At 60.4% G+C, this 16,120-nt stretch overlaps 2 protein-coding genes across 5 annotated transcripts; both read right to left on the bottom strand.

The window, feature by feature from the left end:
* Nucleotides 1-215: 215 nt before the first annotated feature.
* Nucleotides 216-4,739, bottom strand: LOC149315366 (cyclin-D1-binding protein 1 homolog). 3 transcript variants are annotated; one of them, XM_089513359.1, is made up of 11 exons: nt 4,640-4,738; nt 4,466-4,543; nt 4,273-4,349; nt 4,092-4,173; nt 3,901-4,000; nt 3,707-3,780; nt 3,500-3,576; nt 2,415-2,668; nt 1,821-1,881; nt 1,002-1,048; nt 216-695 (listed from the first exon to the last, which is right to left on the bottom strand). In XM_089513359.1, exons 1-11 carry the CDS (start codon nt 4,710-4,712, stop codon nt 587-589), a joined length of 1,032 nt encoding a protein of 343 aa, XP_089369485.1. In that variant the 5' UTR covers nt 4,713-4,738; the 3' UTR covers nt 216-586. The 3 variants fall into 3 exon arrangements, with proteins under 3 accessions (XP_089369485.1, XP_089369484.1, XP_089369486.1); XM_089513358.1 differs by lacking the exon at nt 3,500-3,576 and having other exon boundaries at nt 2,415-2,748; nt 4,640-4,739; XM_089513360.1 differs by lacking the exons at nt 3,500-3,576; nt 4,466-4,543 and having other exon boundaries at nt 2,415-2,748; nt 4,640-4,727.
* A 1,925-nt stretch (nt 4,740-6,664) lies between these two features.
* On the bottom strand, nt 6,665-16,120 carry LOC149315367 (NFX1-type zinc finger-containing protein 1-like). Of its 2 annotated transcripts, XM_089513362.1 has the most exons (13): nt 16,039-16,120; nt 13,841-15,499; nt 13,227-13,346; nt 12,958-13,106; nt 12,558-12,701; nt 11,437-11,545; nt 11,051-11,277; nt 10,816-10,955; nt 10,567-10,721; nt 10,319-10,464; nt 10,120-10,230; nt 9,619-9,714; nt 6,665-9,380 (listed from the first exon to the last, which is right to left on the bottom strand). In XM_089513362.1, exons 1-13 carry the CDS (start codon nt 16,103-16,105, stop codon nt 6,915-6,917), a joined length of 5,589 nt encoding a protein of 1,862 aa, XP_089369488.1. In that variant the 5' UTR covers nt 16,106-16,120; the 3' UTR covers nt 6,665-6,914. The 2 variants fall into 2 exon arrangements, with proteins under 2 accessions (XP_089369488.1, XP_089369487.1); XM_089513361.1 differs by having other exon boundaries at nt 11,051-11,545.

Below are 16,120 nucleotides of genomic sequence, written 5' to 3' on the forward strand. Positions count from 1 at the left end.
CCCCACTGCAGCTGACCCTCCCTGCCCACTTCTGCTTTGAAAAAGAAGGGGGGGAGCCCACCTCCAGGGCACAGATAATTACAGTGGACCCTTGTTATCCGCTGGGGTTTGGTTCTTGGGTCCCCCGTGGATAACAAAATTCGTGGATGCTCAAGTTCCACTAAATATAATGACAGAGCAAAATGGTGTCCCTTACAAAAAATGGGAAATCAAGGTTTCACATTTGAAATTTATACTTATATTTTGAACATTTTCAAGCTGTGGATGCTTGAATCCGTGTATAAAAAATCCGTGGATAAGAAGGGCTGAGTGTACAAGGTTTTTCCCAAATAAGAGGACACAGGCTTGGCTCCTGCACAGGATCAGGGCCGACAGCAGCCCTGCCTGCCCTTTATTGCCATGGACCCAAGCGTCCATATACACCCAAGGCGGTGGCAGCAGCTGCAGCAGCAGTTTCTCTGTCACCCAGGAGCCCCATCACTCTGCTGCTGCTGCTGAATCCTGGGAAGCCGGTGGCGGGCTTCTATGGAGGCTGGAGGGCTGGCTGGTCAGCCCAGGAACAACCACCAAGAGTCCATTTGCCCCCTCAAAGGAGCTCCTGAGTCAAGCCCTTGATTCTGTCCAGGTTGTGATCCACTGCGCCTGCAAGGAACTGCACCCAGCCCTCCTCGGATGGTGGGCAAACGTGGCTGGCCCTGCGGCAGATGAGAGAAAGCGAGTGACCCTCAGAGGCAGTGAAAGGGTGTGAGTGCAGCCCCCATCCAAGACCCAGCCCACAACCAGAGCGCCCCCCCCCCAGTCATCCCTGGAGTTCACCAGTGTGGAGAAGGGCAGGCAGGACCTTGAGAGGGAAATTGGGGAGCCCACCAAAATGACCTCCCGCAGGAGGCTCACCCCTTGGGCAGAAGGGCCCCCAGGATGCGGAAGGGGTAGGAAGAGTAAGCCCCCACTTTCAGCCCCTTCTGACCACCCTTCCCCCCCCCCCCCCCCCCGATGCTCACCTGGTGATTTCCAGCATCTTCTTCAGCACAGATGCCAGTTTTGCCGCCTAGAGACAAGAATAGGAGAGTTCAAGAAAGGGCCCAGGATGCCAGGGTCCAGCCCCTCATGGATGGGCACCCAAGGCCCTGCCCCACTTGGGCCAAGGGGCAGTGTGGCAAGGACCCTGGGCACTAAAACTGAGGGGACCCGCCTCCCAAGCAATTCCCCACAAGCTGGTTGGTTTGGGGCTGGGGAGGGATTTTCAGGAGTAGGGAGGTTACAATCTGCGTGTATGAGATGGAGGAGGGAAGCGTGTGTGGGAGGCACATGTGGCGCTGTGTGGTCTCTGTTGCTGCCAGTGACCGCTTGCCTTAGCTGTTGTGGGTTCTGCTTGTCCATCACAATGAACAGAAAGGGGGTTGAGCCCATCCTCCTCAGGGGCAGACGGATACTTCAGGAGGGGGTTTAATCCAGTCCAGCTGGGCAAGGCCAGGACAGAGCAGCAAGGAGAGACCATGCCAAAGGCAAGGGGAGTGGCAGGCCACTCTCCTCACTGTATCACAGCACTATGCCTCCCCTCCGCCTGGAGGCTCCAATTGCTTGGAAGAAGAGGAGGGCAATGCCCAGAAAACAGCCCAGCACTGACTGAATCTGGATCTGGGCCCTCCCAGGGATCCATGGCCACCAAGGTCAAATGCCCCCCCCAACTTTAGTCTCCACTCAAGGGGAAGCATAAGCTCAGCACCTGGGGAGCCCCCTGCCCTCCTGCGGACCTGCCAGCAGCTTCCTCTGCAGCTGGGGCATGCGGGAGGGAATGTGGGGCTATGGGGGGCACTCACATTCAGTCGCAGAGTCAGCTGGTTCACAGGCGGGTAGGTGCTCAGCGCCAGCTCATCCACGCTGCAGAGATAAACACAGAGACCCCAGGGCCGCTCTATCCATAGCCTGCACTTTCCTCTGATGCCCCATGGGCTCATCTAGACTCAGGGGCGGCAAGGGAGTGATGAGTACCCCCTATCAGCCACATAGGTCCAGATCCCTTCCTGTCAGCCTCAGCCCACCTTGCATTTCATTTCCATCACAAAAGGCTCCTGCTCCTGGGAGAACAAGAGGGGAGCTCTGTGGCACGTGGCCCCTGGCAGCCTTCAGGTTGCCACAAGACCCTCGGTTGTTCTTGCTGCAACGGGCTAACAGGGCTTGGCCACTATGCCTCAAGCCACCTGCATGTACGCATCCCTCCCTCCTTCCCTGAGAGTGGGGCAGTCATGTAGCCCAGCCCCATGGCTACGGCATTCCTTGGGAACCTCTTGAGGAACAAGAGTCCACCAAGGTGGTCCATGCTGCACCCAGCATCTCTTCTGGTCAAAATGCTTTCTTGCAATGAGAGCCACCCACCTGCCAGGCTGCCTCCTTTTCCCTGACAAGAGCCTCACCTTGGACTAACATCTCCAGCAATGTCTGCGAGGTCATCCAGCTGGGCCACCTGCTCCGCTGTGTCCACCTGGCCATGGGCCCTGACTGCCCCCAGGACCTTCTTCAGGCAGGCCTTGGCGGACTTCACCAGCCCCAGGCAGGGGCCCAGCAGCCGCCGGTCAGCCTCCGACCAGTAGACGTCCCGGTTTCCCCGAGTGCCAAGGTCATCATCATCAAGGACATCCCCGTAAGGGTCCCCACCTTCCGTCTGCGCCTGTGCGCAAAGACACGCAAAGAGCGCCCTTGTGGGAGGGGGCCAGAGGGAACACTCACGGGAGAACCTCCCCAGCAGCCCTGAGAGCAACAGGGGTGAGAGGAATATAACAACAACAACAACATTTATTTATAGCCTGCCTCATCTGCACTCAGGCAATTGGGGTGGCTTCCAACATTAAAAACTATACAAATCATATCCCCCAACCCTCCCCCCCAAAATAGAATTAAGCACTTCACAACTGAACATGTTGGAAAAGATCAATAAACAGGAAGGCAGGCAGGCAGGGAATGCACAGGAGACATGGGTGAGGGGCACAATGCCCCCTGAGGACCTGGCACCCTCCTCCTGGCCTGGTGAGTGGTCAACAGAGAGCCAGACCCAAGCAAGTGGGCAAGGAGCCTGCAGGCCAAGCAAGCGCCTGGGCAAACAGGCTGCCCTTGTGGGAAAAGATGCCAGGTGAGGCCCAGCTGCTGGCGGGCCAAGTTCCCTCTTTTGCCAAGCCTTTTCATGAGGGGAGGCAGGGCTTGGCGCTTGGACCCCAAAGCACAGGACGAGGATGATTTGAGCCAATTCTAATTCTAAAATAAGCCACCTACCGGGTCATGACCAGCGGGCACTTCTTCCCCTTTCTGCCCTCCAGCCGGTGGGGAAGGTGCAGGAGCCTGGTCTGCCTTGCTTGCAACCCCCCCTCCCCCGGAATAGCCGTTTGCTCTGATGGCAGCCCCCTGCTGGAAGCCCCCCAGGCCTGGCAGCAGCACTCTCTGGGTGGCACCCACTCTGCCCCAGCCCTCCCTGGGCCCTGGGGGGGCAGCTGCCAGCTCCCCATACCTGCTCCATCTCCTCCAGGGCATCCCTCACGACCCCCAGGCAGGAGGAAAGGACCCAGGCCACCGCCGCTTGGTTATCTGTGCCGAAAAGGGAGAAAGGAGCCCCTGCGCGTGTGCCCCAGGACCCAGAGGGGGACGGCTGCCCCTGCCACCGACTTCCAAGGGCAGCCGCCAGTCCCCTGCCCGCAAGCCACCCTGGCCAGCGTACCTCGAGGCAGGGCAGAGACGCGCTCGCAGGCCTCCCAGACGCCTCCGGTGGAGACCAGCTGCTCCCGAGAGACACTGCAACAAGGGCAAGGAAGGAAGGGAGGGAGGGAGGAAGAGGTGCTTTGACGGAGAGTTCCTGCATGGCAGAAGAAGGGGCCCTTCTTGGGGCAGGGTCCTAGGCTTGTAAGGTCTCACCTGCGCAGCCCTGGCGCCCGAAGGATGGCCTCCGTCAGCTGGACCAGGCCCTCCAGCATCTCCAGCGTGGCATCGCGCACCGCCTTGCGCAGCGTGGTCCCTGGGAGGCCAAGGCCGAGGGTCAGCCCTCTGGAGCCGGGCCAGGCCCCTGGCTCCCGACCCCCGCGACCCCCAGGCAGGCCCCTGCTCACCTTGGCCCTTGGGCAGCTGGTAGTAGACCGAGGCCGCCGCCAGCGCCGCCTGCTGGACGCCTCCGGCAAGACGCTCGGCCGCCTGCGGAGAGAGCCAGCGGACAATGCCAGAGCCCCAGCCCTCTTGGGCCGCCCCCGGGGGCTCTCCCGCAACCGCCAGCCCTTCCCGCTCCCTACCTACCTCTCCGTCGGGGGGCTCCCGGGCGAAGGCCAGGCTGAGCTGGGTGGCTTCCCGGGAGGCCGCCTCGAAGGCCCCCGCTGAGAGAGAGAGGGAGGAAGGAAGGAAGGGGAGCCCGGTCAGGGTCCAGGGTCCAGGGCCCAGGGAGGCGGGCCTTTGGGAGGCCCCCGGGGCCCTCCTTCCCCCCAAGGCCTACCGAGGGATGCCCAGAAGCGCCCCGCCTCGAACGCCGCCGCCGCCGCCGCCGCCGCCTCTCCTCCGGGGGCCTCTCCGCCTGCAAGAGACGCCAGCAGCGGAGGGCCTCTGAGCGCCTGCAGAGCGCCGGAAGCCCCAGAGAAGGCCCCCCTAGGCCCCTCCCGCGCCTCCTCACCCCGCAGCCCCGAAAGCAGCGACCCCAGAGACCCCCGAAGGGACCCCAGGGAGGCCTCCGCAGGCGCCGCCATGGCAGCAAGCGAGAGAGAGAGAGAGGGAGGGGCAGGGGCCGAGGGGAGGGGCCAGGCGATGAAGCCCCGCCCCCGGGGCCAAGAGGCACCGCCCCGTCGACGGCCAACGGAAGGGGAGGAGCCAGGAGGAGCCCCTCCCCGCAGCCAAGGCCTGCTCCCTCTCCGGGGGCACCGGCCCCGCCTTGGAAACAGCGCCTCTCTCCGGGACCCATTCTCCCCCTCCGTCTGGACACTAGGCTTCCATGGATCCAGCCTAGAATCGCATTGGCCTTGTTAGCTGCCGCATCACACTCTTGACTCAGGTCCAACTTGGGCTCTCCTTGGACTCCTAGCTCTCTTTCGCGCCGAGGCTTATCAAGCCCCTCCCTAGGTCTCCGCATCCCATTTTTCCGCCCCAAGTGCAGGACCTGACATTTCTCCCTGTGGAAGTTCCCTTTGTGAGCTTTGGCCCAGCTATACCTAGTCTATTCAGGTCATTCTGAATCTTGATCCTGTCCTCTGGAGTATTAGCTACTCCTCCTAAGTTGGTGTCATCTGCACATTTGATAAGCATGCCTCCTATTCTTTCATCTGAGTCCTTGATAAAGATGCTGAAAAGCAAACTGGGCCCAGGACAGAGCCCCACTGGACACCCCACTGGTCACTTCTCTCCAGGATGAAGAGGAGCCATGGCTGACCATCCTTTGGGTTTGTCCGGTCAACCAGTTACAAATCCACGTAACAGTTGCCTTGTCTAGCCCACATTTTAGAAGCTTGTTTGCAAGAATGCCATGGGAAACCTTGTCAAAGGCCTTACTGAAATCAAGATCTACTACATCCACAGCATTCCCTTCATTTTATCAAAGAAAGAGATAAGGTTTGTCTGGCATGACTTGTTTCTCTGAAACCATGTTGACTTTTGTGATGATGGCATTGCCTTCTAGATGTTCACAGACTCTCTCTTTAATGATCTGCTCCAGAATCTTTCCTGGGATTGAGGTCAGACTAACTGGAGGATCATTGTTGAGACCCTCTTTTCCCCTTTTTGGGGACAATGTTTGCCCTCCTCCATTCTGCTGGGACTTCTCCTCTTCTCCAGGAGTCCTCAAAGACTATTATTGCCAATGGCTCCGATATGACATTTGCCAGCTCTTTTAATACCCTTGGATGGAGTTCATCTGGTCCTGGAGACTTACATTCATTTAGATTAACCAGGTGTTCCTCTACTATCTCTTTACTTATTCTGTCCTCTGCTCCATTATCCTCATTTCTGAGAAGACGGAGGCAAAGAAGGTGTAATTCTGTCCCTTGTTACCATTCGCCATCTTCTCCAAGCAACTGACCGACACATAGCCCCCTCCCCATCTTCCTTCTCAGGAATGGTGGCCCTGAAGGCATGAGGCCTGGCTGCCCCCTGGACCCCCCTCCAAGGCTAAGGCCGATCATTCTTGGGGAGGCAAAGGGCCAGTCTCCCCCAAAGAGAGAGGCCCATGGGAGTGGACCGGGAACACCTCTGGGGTGGGCTGGATGGGGAGGAGAGAATATCAAGGGAGGGGGTCTCTGGGGGTCTCTCCTCACTCACAGGGCAGAAATTGACAGTTTTGCTCGATTGAATGGGGGAGGGGGGTTGAGGAAGGGAGGGTTCTGCCATGTCCTCCTCCAAGGGTCCCCTCCTGGTTCAGAGAGGAGCAGGGAACAGTGGGGGGGGGGAGATGGGGTGTGTGGCCCCCCACCTCAGAGCAACCCCAGATGAGCAGAGAGGCTTTCTGGGAGGCCAGAGATGCCCTGAGGAGAGGCAAGAAGGGGACCCCTCCATGGCTGGCTGGCGATGGTGCAGCTCACCCCCAAATCACCTCCCTCCGCATCTATGTCAGAGACCCCTGCCCCCCTCCACTAGAAGTGCCAGGTCAGCCAGGGACCTCCAGCCCACAGGCAGCAGATGCTTAGAAACACAAAACGGAGGGACAGAGGAAGAGTGGCTACAAAAAACGTTTATTTGCATTAGAAAAATCTGGGTGGCTGGAGAGTGACTGCCGCTGCTGTTCCCATCCTGATTTGCAATGGATCCTTTTCTAAAACGAGAGCAAAGAGAGTCATCTGGTTCAGTGATGCTTCTGATCTCCTTCATGCTAAATAAAAGAGCCATCAGGGAGGGGAAGGAAAGGGAAGCTGCAGCCCCCAGGAGGAGGAGGACAAGGAGGGTGATGGGTGGTCACAGCCCCCCTAGTCCATCCAGTTGAGCGCTACTGCCACATTGAGAAGGTCGTTGGCCTCGTTTGACCAGGCAGCGTGAGTCGCCCCATCCATCTCTGGAGCCAGCTGGTTGTCTGCTTCCAGCCGGTGATTACCACCGCCAATGGTTGCCTGGCACTCTGGGCACTGGCGCCTCTCCATGGCCCCCCCGCACTCGGTGATCACGTAGATGTGCCCGTTTGGGCACTTGAACCAGTGGCCACGGGACGTCCCGGTAACAGCAGCTACGATCTGCTGCTTCTCTGCCTCGGAGATGCCCAGTCCAGATGTGGGCAGGACCGCCTTCAGGGCCTCCATCTCGGCCTTGACCAGCTGCTCATCGTCTGGGTTGAACTTTCCAGGCCCCTCCAGGAGCCGCTGGAGGGTGCTGACCGTCCCCTCTGCGGAGTTGTCCATTCGCCCCCGGGCAGCCTGGCACATGCCCAGCAGCTCCACCAGGTAGCTCAGACGCAGGACTTCGCGCTGGATCTCGTCCAGCTGCTGGCCAGTGAAGCTGAGGCGGGGCCGGCGCAGCCACCCGGACACTTCGGCCAGCCGCCGCTTGGCTCCCTCCCACTCGCTGGAGTACCCTTTCTTGGCTGCCTTAGTCAGCTCAGCCAGCCAGGCATACAAGCCCAGGAGGTTCTCCAGATAGCCAAGGCGTTGGATGGACAGGGCCGGTGGCCCCTCCAGCTGTTTAAGCAGCTGCTCGTATTCTTTCGGCATGTAGTTCTTCAGGATGTCTTTCTCCTCCAAGGCCACCTTCAGCCTCTGGACACCGGATGCAATCTCCTCAGGGCGGCCTTGGATCTTGCCCTTCACCAGCTCTACCTCCGCCAGGCTCTTCTTCACCAGTGCCCCATAGCGCAGGTTCTTCCGGATGGGCGTCTGGCATGCCGGGCAGACCTTTAGCTTCACGGCCATGCTCTGCTCCTCTGCCCCCTCTTCCTCAGGGTCATCCATGTAGCAGTCCAGCCCTTGGGTCTCAAAGACGTGCCCACAGTCCTCCAGCTGTACGAAGCGGGCGCCAGGCTCATCCTCAAAGCCAAAGAAGATCTGAGTCAGTTCCTCCCGGTTGCAGACAAGGCACTTCTGTGGGCATGGTTCCCCGCACACTCCAGCACAAGGGTGCCCACAGAGCAGCCGCTTGGGGCACGCCGCCTCACAGCGGGGCCGGTTGCATGGCTCCGAGCACAGCTGGCTGCATTGGTAGTGCTGGCAGCGCCACTCGCAGGGCTCCATGCAGGGTGGGCAGGGCTCACCGCAGGTCTTCTGGCAGCAGCTGTGGACACACCGGTTCTGGCAGGGCCTCTGGCATGGGGGGCAGTCGCTGGTGCAGGGCTGCTGGCACTTGTGGGAACAGATCAGGAGACGTGTGCAAGCTCTCTGGCACGGCTGGTGGAAGCGGCCTGCAAAGCAGGAGTGGCAGGATCCGGGGCACAAGTGGCCGCACTCCAAGATGCTGGGGCACTTGGCTTGACAGTGCACAGGTCTCCCATCCCTCACCTCGGCTGCTGTGGAGCACTCCACTTCTTGGCTGTGTCCACACATCAGAGTGACCGGGACCATCTCTGGGCAGCGGCGTGCACACTCCTGGCCACAAGTGAGCTTGCACTTGTGTCCGCACCTCAGGACATGCCCGCATGGCTCCTGACAGCAGAATTTTTCTGCAGGGGTGCTGCAGGGCACCTGCTGCTGGTGGCCACATTGGGGCAGGGTCTTGGGTACCTTCACCTTGCACTTTCCACAAGGCTGGAAGCACCTCCCCGGGCAGCGGTGCCCATCCTGGCAAAGCACCTTCTGGCAGGGCTTCATGCACTGGAACTCCTGGTGCAAGGGGTCGTAGGGGTGGCATGCCCGTGTGCAAGCATGGCCGCAGTTCAGCCGAGCCTCACAGGGGCGGCTGCAGCCCCCCTCAGGAACCTCATCAAAGTCGGCGGCCTGGGCCACCTCTGTCCTGGTCTCAGGATGGTTCTGGCAGGAGAGCACCAGGGCATGGCCGGCCTGGCCCTTCTCGCGCAACGTGTGGAGGATCTTGCTCCAGAGGGGGACCTGGCTCAGCATGCCCAGGTTGCCAATGCAGAAGAGGCCCTTCCTGGCCCGGGAGAGGGCCACACAGATGCGGTTGGAGGCCTGCAGGAAGCCCACCCGTCCCTCCGGGTTGCTCCGCACCAGGGATAGGAGGACGATGTCATTCTCCTCGCCTTGGTACTTGTCCACCACATGGACCTTTACCCCATCAAAGGTATTGGCTGGCAGGAGCCTGCGCAGGCAGAAGAGCTGCCCGGTGTAAGTGGTGAGAATGGTGATCTGGGAGGGCAGGTAGCCCTGGCACAGCAGGTACTTGCAGAGGGCCACCAGGAAGTGGGCCTCGTGGGGGTTCTGGTGGCTCCTTCCTTCTTGGATCTCCTGCTCCGGGAAGTTGTGCTCCACAAAGAAAAGGTTGGACAAGACGCCCTGGAGAGGGAAAAGTGCCATGGGGCAAGGGACAGAGAAAGGGTCTCTGTCTAGCGGCATTTTCTTCAGGATCAGGGCAAAGTCCCCAGACCACAGCAGGCATTGTCCACTTGCTCCAGGACCACGACCACCCCAAAAAAGGGAGAGGGAGACAGCGAGTAGCTGAGACCAGCCCCAGTTTAGGAGCAAATAATCCTTTTATTTGGGGGAAGAAACAATGCCTCAGAGGAGGACTCACCTTAATGTTTTCATACTGGAGTACAGATGGGTGGTTCTCCAGGTCCTGGTAGATGTGGGGTGTGAGGAGCCGGGCAATCTCTGGCCGCATGCGATGCTGCAAAACCAGGCAGGTTTACGCACATGGCAGGGGGCAATAGAACTGTCATGAAGCCTACTTTGGGTGGTGGGGGCTGTGCATATACATAAGCCACTTCCCAAGCCCTGGGTGGCTGCTGCCTGGAATAAACAGGAGGAGGAGGAGGAGGAGGGATCTCCTTCTTTCTCAGGAGGTCTCCCACACCTGGCTGCTCTCTTCAGGGGCCCAGTGGGCAGCCTCTAACACCAGGCGAGGTGAGCAGCAGCACCAGGAGAGCAGGCCTAGCCATGAAGTAGAGCCCACAGGGAGTTCCTTGTTGCCAATGCAGGGGGCACACGCATAGGTATGCACAATAGGTTTGCTTATCAGAGAAAGACATCCCTCAAATGCACATGACCCCAAGAGGCCCCAAGTGCTCCTCACCTGGAAATTGAGTCGGATGAATGGGAGGCCTGCCTTAACAAGCCGCTCGAAGAGGGAGACCTCCAGGTGGAAGTTCTTGGCCAGGTCATACACGTTGGCACTGGGGCGCAGCTGCAAAGGAAGATATCTGAGGGCCTGGGGGAATACCCAGCCCACCAAAGGTGCCCACAGAGAGGGAAAGGGGCCCCGGCGGCCCTACCTGCTGGTGGTCTCCGATGAGGATGAGGTGCTGGCAGCTGCTGCTCAGGGTGGTGATGGTGTGGGCCTCAAGGACTTCGGCCGCCTCCTCCACGACCACAACGCGTGGACCCACCTCCTGCAGGACCTGCCGGTACCTGGCTGCTCCTGGAGGCAAGAGGAGGAATAGGAGAATAGGGCATCTTGCGCAACAGGTAGGCACTCCCGGACGTGGGGACACTTCATCTGGACCCTCCTGCTGCTCCTTACCTGTGGTGGTCATCCCCACGATCTGTGCCTGCTTGAAGACCCAGAGGTCCTCCTGGAGACGCAGTTCAGCCAGCCGGTCTGCCGCCACCTGGTAACTCTCCTCGTGCCTCAGAATTTTGCGTCGGATCTCTGTCTGGTGTTTGTGCACCCAGTGCCTGGGAAAGGAGCAGGGCAGGCAGAGGTCGGGGCGCTAAGCGCCAGCCCAGGGACATCACCCCCACCCCACCCCCACCTAGGGAGCAGAGTTACCTGTAGAGGCGCCAGCGAGACCCCCAGTCCAGGCTCCAGATGTCCTGGACAGCCTCTGCCTCCGCCTCGGTCATCCTGTCCTGCTTCTGCAGCTCGGCTTTCACCCGCTGTTTAATTTTCTTTTTTTGGCCGGGCTGGATCTGGAGTGGAAGAGCCCCGCGGAGTGGGAGAGGATGGAGGTGAAGATCCTGCTCCCATCCCTCCCTAATATTTGACGCAAAGTGGCGCAGCTTACCTGCCACACGCCTTCCTTGCCTGCCTGCTGCTTGTCTGCTTCGTCCTCCGCCTCCCCCTTCAGCCTCAGGGCCAGAAAGAGGTTCTCCAGCTCAGCCACTTCCCTTGGGGGCCGCGGCCGCCTCTGGCGCTGGTCACTGTCTAGCAGGCGCTCTTCCTGGATCAGTGCCGCCTCTTCTGGGATGGCCAACAGTTCTCCCTCTGGGTCTTCTTCCTCTTCTGGAGCCCCTGCAGGATCCAGGAGGCCAGTGGGCATGGGGAGCTGGGACCCCTGCGGGTTCCTTCCAGGCACCCTGGGCAGCTGTGCCATGAGGAAGGGGCTCCTCTCCCCCAGGCAGGGGGGAGGGACAGCCAAGCTCCTCTTGGGATGGGGAGGGAAGGGCATACCTGGTGGCTCAGCCTCCTCTGGGTCTGGTGCACTGCGGGCAAAAGGTGTGGCGCCTAGGCCCAGCCACTCCAGGATAAGGGAGCCCTTGGGATTCAACCAGTCCTCATCCTGAAGCAAGGAAGGACATTCATGCAGGCATGGGGGGGGGGGGCGCAGAGGGCTAGGCCCCCTCCTCTTGGATCAGCAGCAAAGGAGTTGAGTAGATTCAGGAAAGACAGTCACAGGAAAGGGCAGTTGCCACCCCTTGCCCTGTTGGAGGTCTGGTGGCGGCCTCTGTGCACACACCCCTCCTGTGACCTCTACTCAGATGAAACTGAGCACTGGCAGTGTGTCCTGGGGGAGTGGTGCCTCCCTGCCACTCTTCAGGCTGAGAAGAATGCCCTGGCCCCCCAGCCCCACTGTTCTTCCCTTTGGGTCTTTTTGGGGTTGGGGCTGAGCCCTGAGCCACAGTGAGTGTAGGGGCAGCTTCCTCTACATCTGCCCCTCCTTCCCTCCAGTGACGTCCCAAGGGTTGGGGTCACCCGGTGCGGTCACTCATGGTGCCACCCTCCCCTTGACCTCCTCCCATTTCACCCCATACAGAATCCTTAGGAATGCTTTTTTGCACTAATGTCACTGGTAAATTGTAATTCCCATATGCCACTGAATGTAATATGCCAGTAATTGTGATATGCACAGCTAGCAAAATTAAAATTATATCTTCAAATTACAATATCATATAACAACCTAGATGTACAGTATTTACAGATACACAGCAAAGATTTGGTTAAAATGTGATTTTCAAAAAGAAAATCTAAACAGAATTTAAACATTTTTTAAAGAAATTAAAAAATTAAATTAAAATCATTAAAATTTAAAAATATGGGGGGTGGGCTCTCCTTTCTCCTCCACTGAGCTTCACTCTCACCATCTCTTAAAGCCTTTTAAAGAGAAGCAGGTGACTGCCACAGCCTGATTCTGGCAAAATACAGATGTTTGAGGAGCAGTGGTGTCACCCCCCCTTTTAGGGTGTCACCTGGTACGCTCTGAACCCCGCTAGTGATGTCACTAGTTGCATCCATGATAAGGCACTGAGCCCCCCACCATCAATTCACGGGGGCCCGCCAGAGGTCTTCCTTACCCAGCCCCCCGCCAGGCTTTCCCAGTGGCGGTCAAGTATGCAGTTTCGCAGGTGGCGTTCATGAAGAACTCCATTTAGGCCACACTCCAGAATGGCCGCTTCCTTGGTCAGCTGGACTTGGGCCTCGTGCATCTGGCTGGACACCTGCCTCCAGGGAAGAGGAGTGGTCAGTGGCTGGAGCTCCGCAGGGCCTGGCAGCCAGGAGTTGAGGGCCCCGAACGATGCTTGCCAGAGCCTTTGGCCAGTTCAGGTGGCTGCTTCTGCTTCAGGTCCCCCCGTGCTGCTTCCCACTGACGCCAAGGGCACTTCCACCCCTCCCACTGACAGCGGTCCAGAGAGCCAGCTAATCTAGTCCCTCTGATTTACTGTCTGGCCTGCCCCTCACCACCCCTCCACATACGCTGAAGTGGGCCGTGCGCAGGTGGTGGGGCAGATCCTTCCGAAACTGGCCCTGGCTCCGGAGTTCCTGCAGCGTGAACTGCTTCAGGCTCTCACTCTTGCTCCTGCCGCCCACGCGGACGATCCCTTTCTTCTGGAAGACATGGATCCCTGGGGAGGAAAGAGGAGGGCCGTGAAAGGGCAGGCAGGCAGGGCGGTCACTGTGCCCATTTGCCATGGGCAGAGGAGGGAAGGGGGGCACTCAATGCATGCGTGCGTGCATTTGGGCACCTTCCAGGAACTGGTCCAGAGCATGGTTGGTGTAGCAGACGACAAGAATGGGCGACCTGCCCCAGCCAGCATTGTTGTCCAGCAAAGCTTGCACGATCTTCAGCCCAACGTATGTCTTCCCTGCCAAGGGGGACAAGGAGACCCATCATGCACCCACCACACTGTTCCTCTCGCCATGCAGCCACCCTTACCCTGGCCATGTTTCTCAGGGGGAGGACAGAAAACCAAACCTGCCTCGGCCACAGATCCAGAAAAGATCCTGGGGCAGCTGCTCTCCCTGCCTCTCTGGGAGCCTCTTCCTCAGGGGTCACCAGATGCAAGGCAGCAGGACCCCCCCCCAACCCCCTGCTGGGGCCCAGAGAATATAGGAAGATTATTCATGTCTGCACTGCTTACCAGTGGACTCAGCACTCCCTAAGCTGCGGGTAATCTGTAAGCCAATTGCCCAGAACAAGCTGGGTACTCATTTTAGCAACCTTGGAAGGATGCAAGGCTGACGACCCTGGAGTCCTGCCTGGGATCGAACTCACAATCTTGTGGCTGTGAGTAGCTGCAGGACTGGCATTTAACCACAGTGCCACCAAGGCACAGAGAAGAGCCTTTGCCCACCTCACCTGTCCCCGGGGGCCCCTGGATGATGGCCAGCTCCTTGGTGAGGGCCAGGCATAGGGCTTCCTTTTGGGACTCGTCCAGGCCCAGGGCCTCCTTGCTCGGCCACTGCTGCGGGTTCAGGATGTTGACCGCAGAGATGTCGCCTTGCTTGTGCTCCTCCTCCTCCTCTGGCTTCCCCACCAGGCAGTGGAGGTTGTAGGTGCTGCCGGACCCGCTGAGGTAGCCGGGGGCGGCCACTTCAGCCTCGCAGCGGACGATGTACCTCTGGAATGGGAGCTCCTCTTCTCGCAGCTCCTGCAGGCCTTGCAGAACATGCCGGTAGGCCTCGAAGTAGGCTGCCGTCTCCACCATGAGGAAGGAGTCCGAGGGCCAGGCCTCGGCCAGCAGGGGCCGGCTGTGCTCAGTAAAGGAGAGGTGGACCAGGCCCTCCTGCAGCTCCCGGCTCTCCCGGTGGCAGACGGTGGCGAAGAGGAAGGTCTCAAAGCCGTCCTTGGAGAGGCAGATGAGGGAGCCGTAGAGGAGCCGCTTGGAGTTCTCCCACCGGACGGACCGCAGCGGCTTTGTGTCGAACTGCACCTTGTACTCAATGCCGGTGGCGGAGCACGTGGGGGCCAGGATTCGAGCATTGAAGTAGACCCGGATGTCGTCAAATCTCCTCTGCCTCAGCCCTCGCTGCTCTGCGCACTGGAGGAGCTGGACGATCCCTTCCCGCATCGGCCGGACAAAGTCCTCCCGCAGGAGCCGGAAGTGGGTCTCCAGGTAGACCCCGGGGCCCTCGTAGGGCTGGGTGAGGGTGTTGGGCCGCAGGAAGGGCCTCTCCTCCTGGTGTAGCTCCTGGTAGGTGGGGAAGATGGACATGGCCCGGTAGTCCCCCTCCTCCCCCTCGGGGGCCCCCCCAACCCGGGTCTGGCTGTCCACCCGCAGAGTGCCCTCCCGCCGCCGCTCTTGCAGGTGCTGGACGTAGGCTTGGACCCGCTCCAGCTCCCGCTCGGCCTCCTCCGCAAAGTCCACCCCGGAGGCCCGCAGGGCATTGACGGAGGCTGGCAGGAGGGACATCAGCATGGCCACGCTCTGGATGGAGCTGGCCGGGAAGACGCCGGCCAGCTCCTGGACTAGGGCCACGATGTCGGCAATGTGCTGGGGGTACTGGTGCCGCACGGCCGGGACGGTCTCGGTCAGCATCCCCGCCACGTACTGTGGGAGGCAGAGGCGGAGGAAGGCCGACTCTTTCACCAGGCCCAGGAGCCGCTGGATGCTGTGCCGGTCAGTGCGGGAGGAGCAGGCCCTGCGGAGGGCCTGGCAGAGCAGCTGCAGGAAGCGCGGCCGGAGGGCCGTTTGGGAGAGCGCCTCCTCCAGGCCCGGGCTGGATGCCAGGGTGATGGCCACCTCCGAGGGCTCCTTCTGGAGGAGCTCCTCTAGGAAAGGGGCCCCAATCCTCCGGTGTGGCAGGCCCTGCCTAGCAGCCCCCCGTGGAGATGGGCGCCCTCCTCCCTGGGGGCCAGTGCCACCTCCTCCTCTTGGCAGGTTCCTCTGGGGCTCCGGGGGCAGGATCCAGCCAGAAGCGCCCGCACCCCTCCTTCCCATCCTTGGCTCACGATGGAGGCCCCCGGGGGCCCCTCTGGGATGGAAGGCTCCTCTGCCGGGCAACTCCTGGCGCTGCTCTGCAAAAGCAAGAAGGGCCGAATTAGGGCCCTCGGTGGCCAAGGGAAGCCTCTCTTCCCTTGCCTGGGGGAGAGGGCCCCCCAAAAGCAAGAGAGGCGGCGGCTGCAGAGGCAGAGGAGTGGCCCCTCCGCTGCCTCCTGGCTTCCCGGACTCTCTTGCTGCCAGCCTCAGCCTGGAAGGCCAGGCAGCCCTCCTCCCTCGCCGCCGGGCCGCCTTGCTTTGGAAAGGAGGCTTCCTGCCGGCCTTTCTCTGCCCGAAGGCGGCTTGGTCTGGAGCTCCGGCCGCCTGCTGCTGCTGCTGCTGCTGCCCCCGAAGAGGGCCAAGGGCAGTCTTGCCAAGAAGCCTGGAAGACCACTCCCCAAACTCACCGAATCCCCCCTCAAAGACTTCTTTCAACGCTCACCGTTCCCATGGAAACCAACCACCCAAAGCACACCAAGGCTCCCAAAAGGACCAGACTGGCAAGACTGAGTTGAAGGCACCGGGGATGGCAGCCAGGCAGGCAGGCAGGCTGCCCTGGGCCCCGGACCCTGCTCACCTGCCGGGCCCCTTCCTCCTCCTCCTCCTCCTCCTGGGCGCAGGCGGAGGCGGCGGCGGCCCTCCATGGCCCCCGGGCGGCG

The sequence above is a fragment of the Sceloporus occidentalis genome, unplaced genomic scaffold (genome assembly GCF_023333645.1).
Source record: "Sceloporus occidentalis isolate IW3139 unplaced genomic scaffold, rSceOcc1.0.p SCAF_3, whole genome shotgun sequence".
NCBI classification, from domain to species: Eukaryota; Metazoa; Chordata; class Lepidosauria; order Squamata; family Phrynosomatidae; genus Sceloporus; species Sceloporus occidentalis.

What these genes read in the sequence shown, in the direction of transcription:
- LOC149315367 (XM_089513361.1), bottom strand. Translation starts at nt 16,105, where the DNA reads ATGGAGGGCCGCCGCCGCCTCCGCCTGCGCCCAGGAGGAGGAGGAGGA. An exon ending in AAAGCCTGGCGGGGGGCTGG is followed by an intron (nt 11,546 to 12,557) that starts GTAAGGAAGACC and finishes TCCTTGCTTCAG; the next exon opens with GATGAGGACTGGTTGAATCC. An exon ending in CGTGGGGATGACCACCACAG is followed by an intron (nt 10,465 to 10,566) that starts GTAAGGAGCAGC and finishes TCTTGCCTCCAG; the next exon opens with GAGCAGCCAGGTACCGGCAG.
- LOC149315366 (XM_089513358.1), bottom strand. Translation starts at nt 4,712, where the DNA reads ATGGCGGCGCCTGCGGAGGCCTCCCTGGGGTCCCTTCGGGGGTCTCTG. An exon ending in CGGGCGCCAGGGCTGCGCAG is followed by an intron (nt 3,781 to 3,900) that starts GTGAGACCTTAC and finishes CCCTTGTTGCAG; the next exon opens with TGTCTCTCGGGAGCAGCTGG. An exon ending in AGCTGACTCTGCGACTGAAT is followed by an intron (nt 1,049 to 1,820) that starts GTGAGTGCCCCC and finishes TCTTGTCTCTAG; the next exon opens with GCGGCAAAACTGGCATCTGT.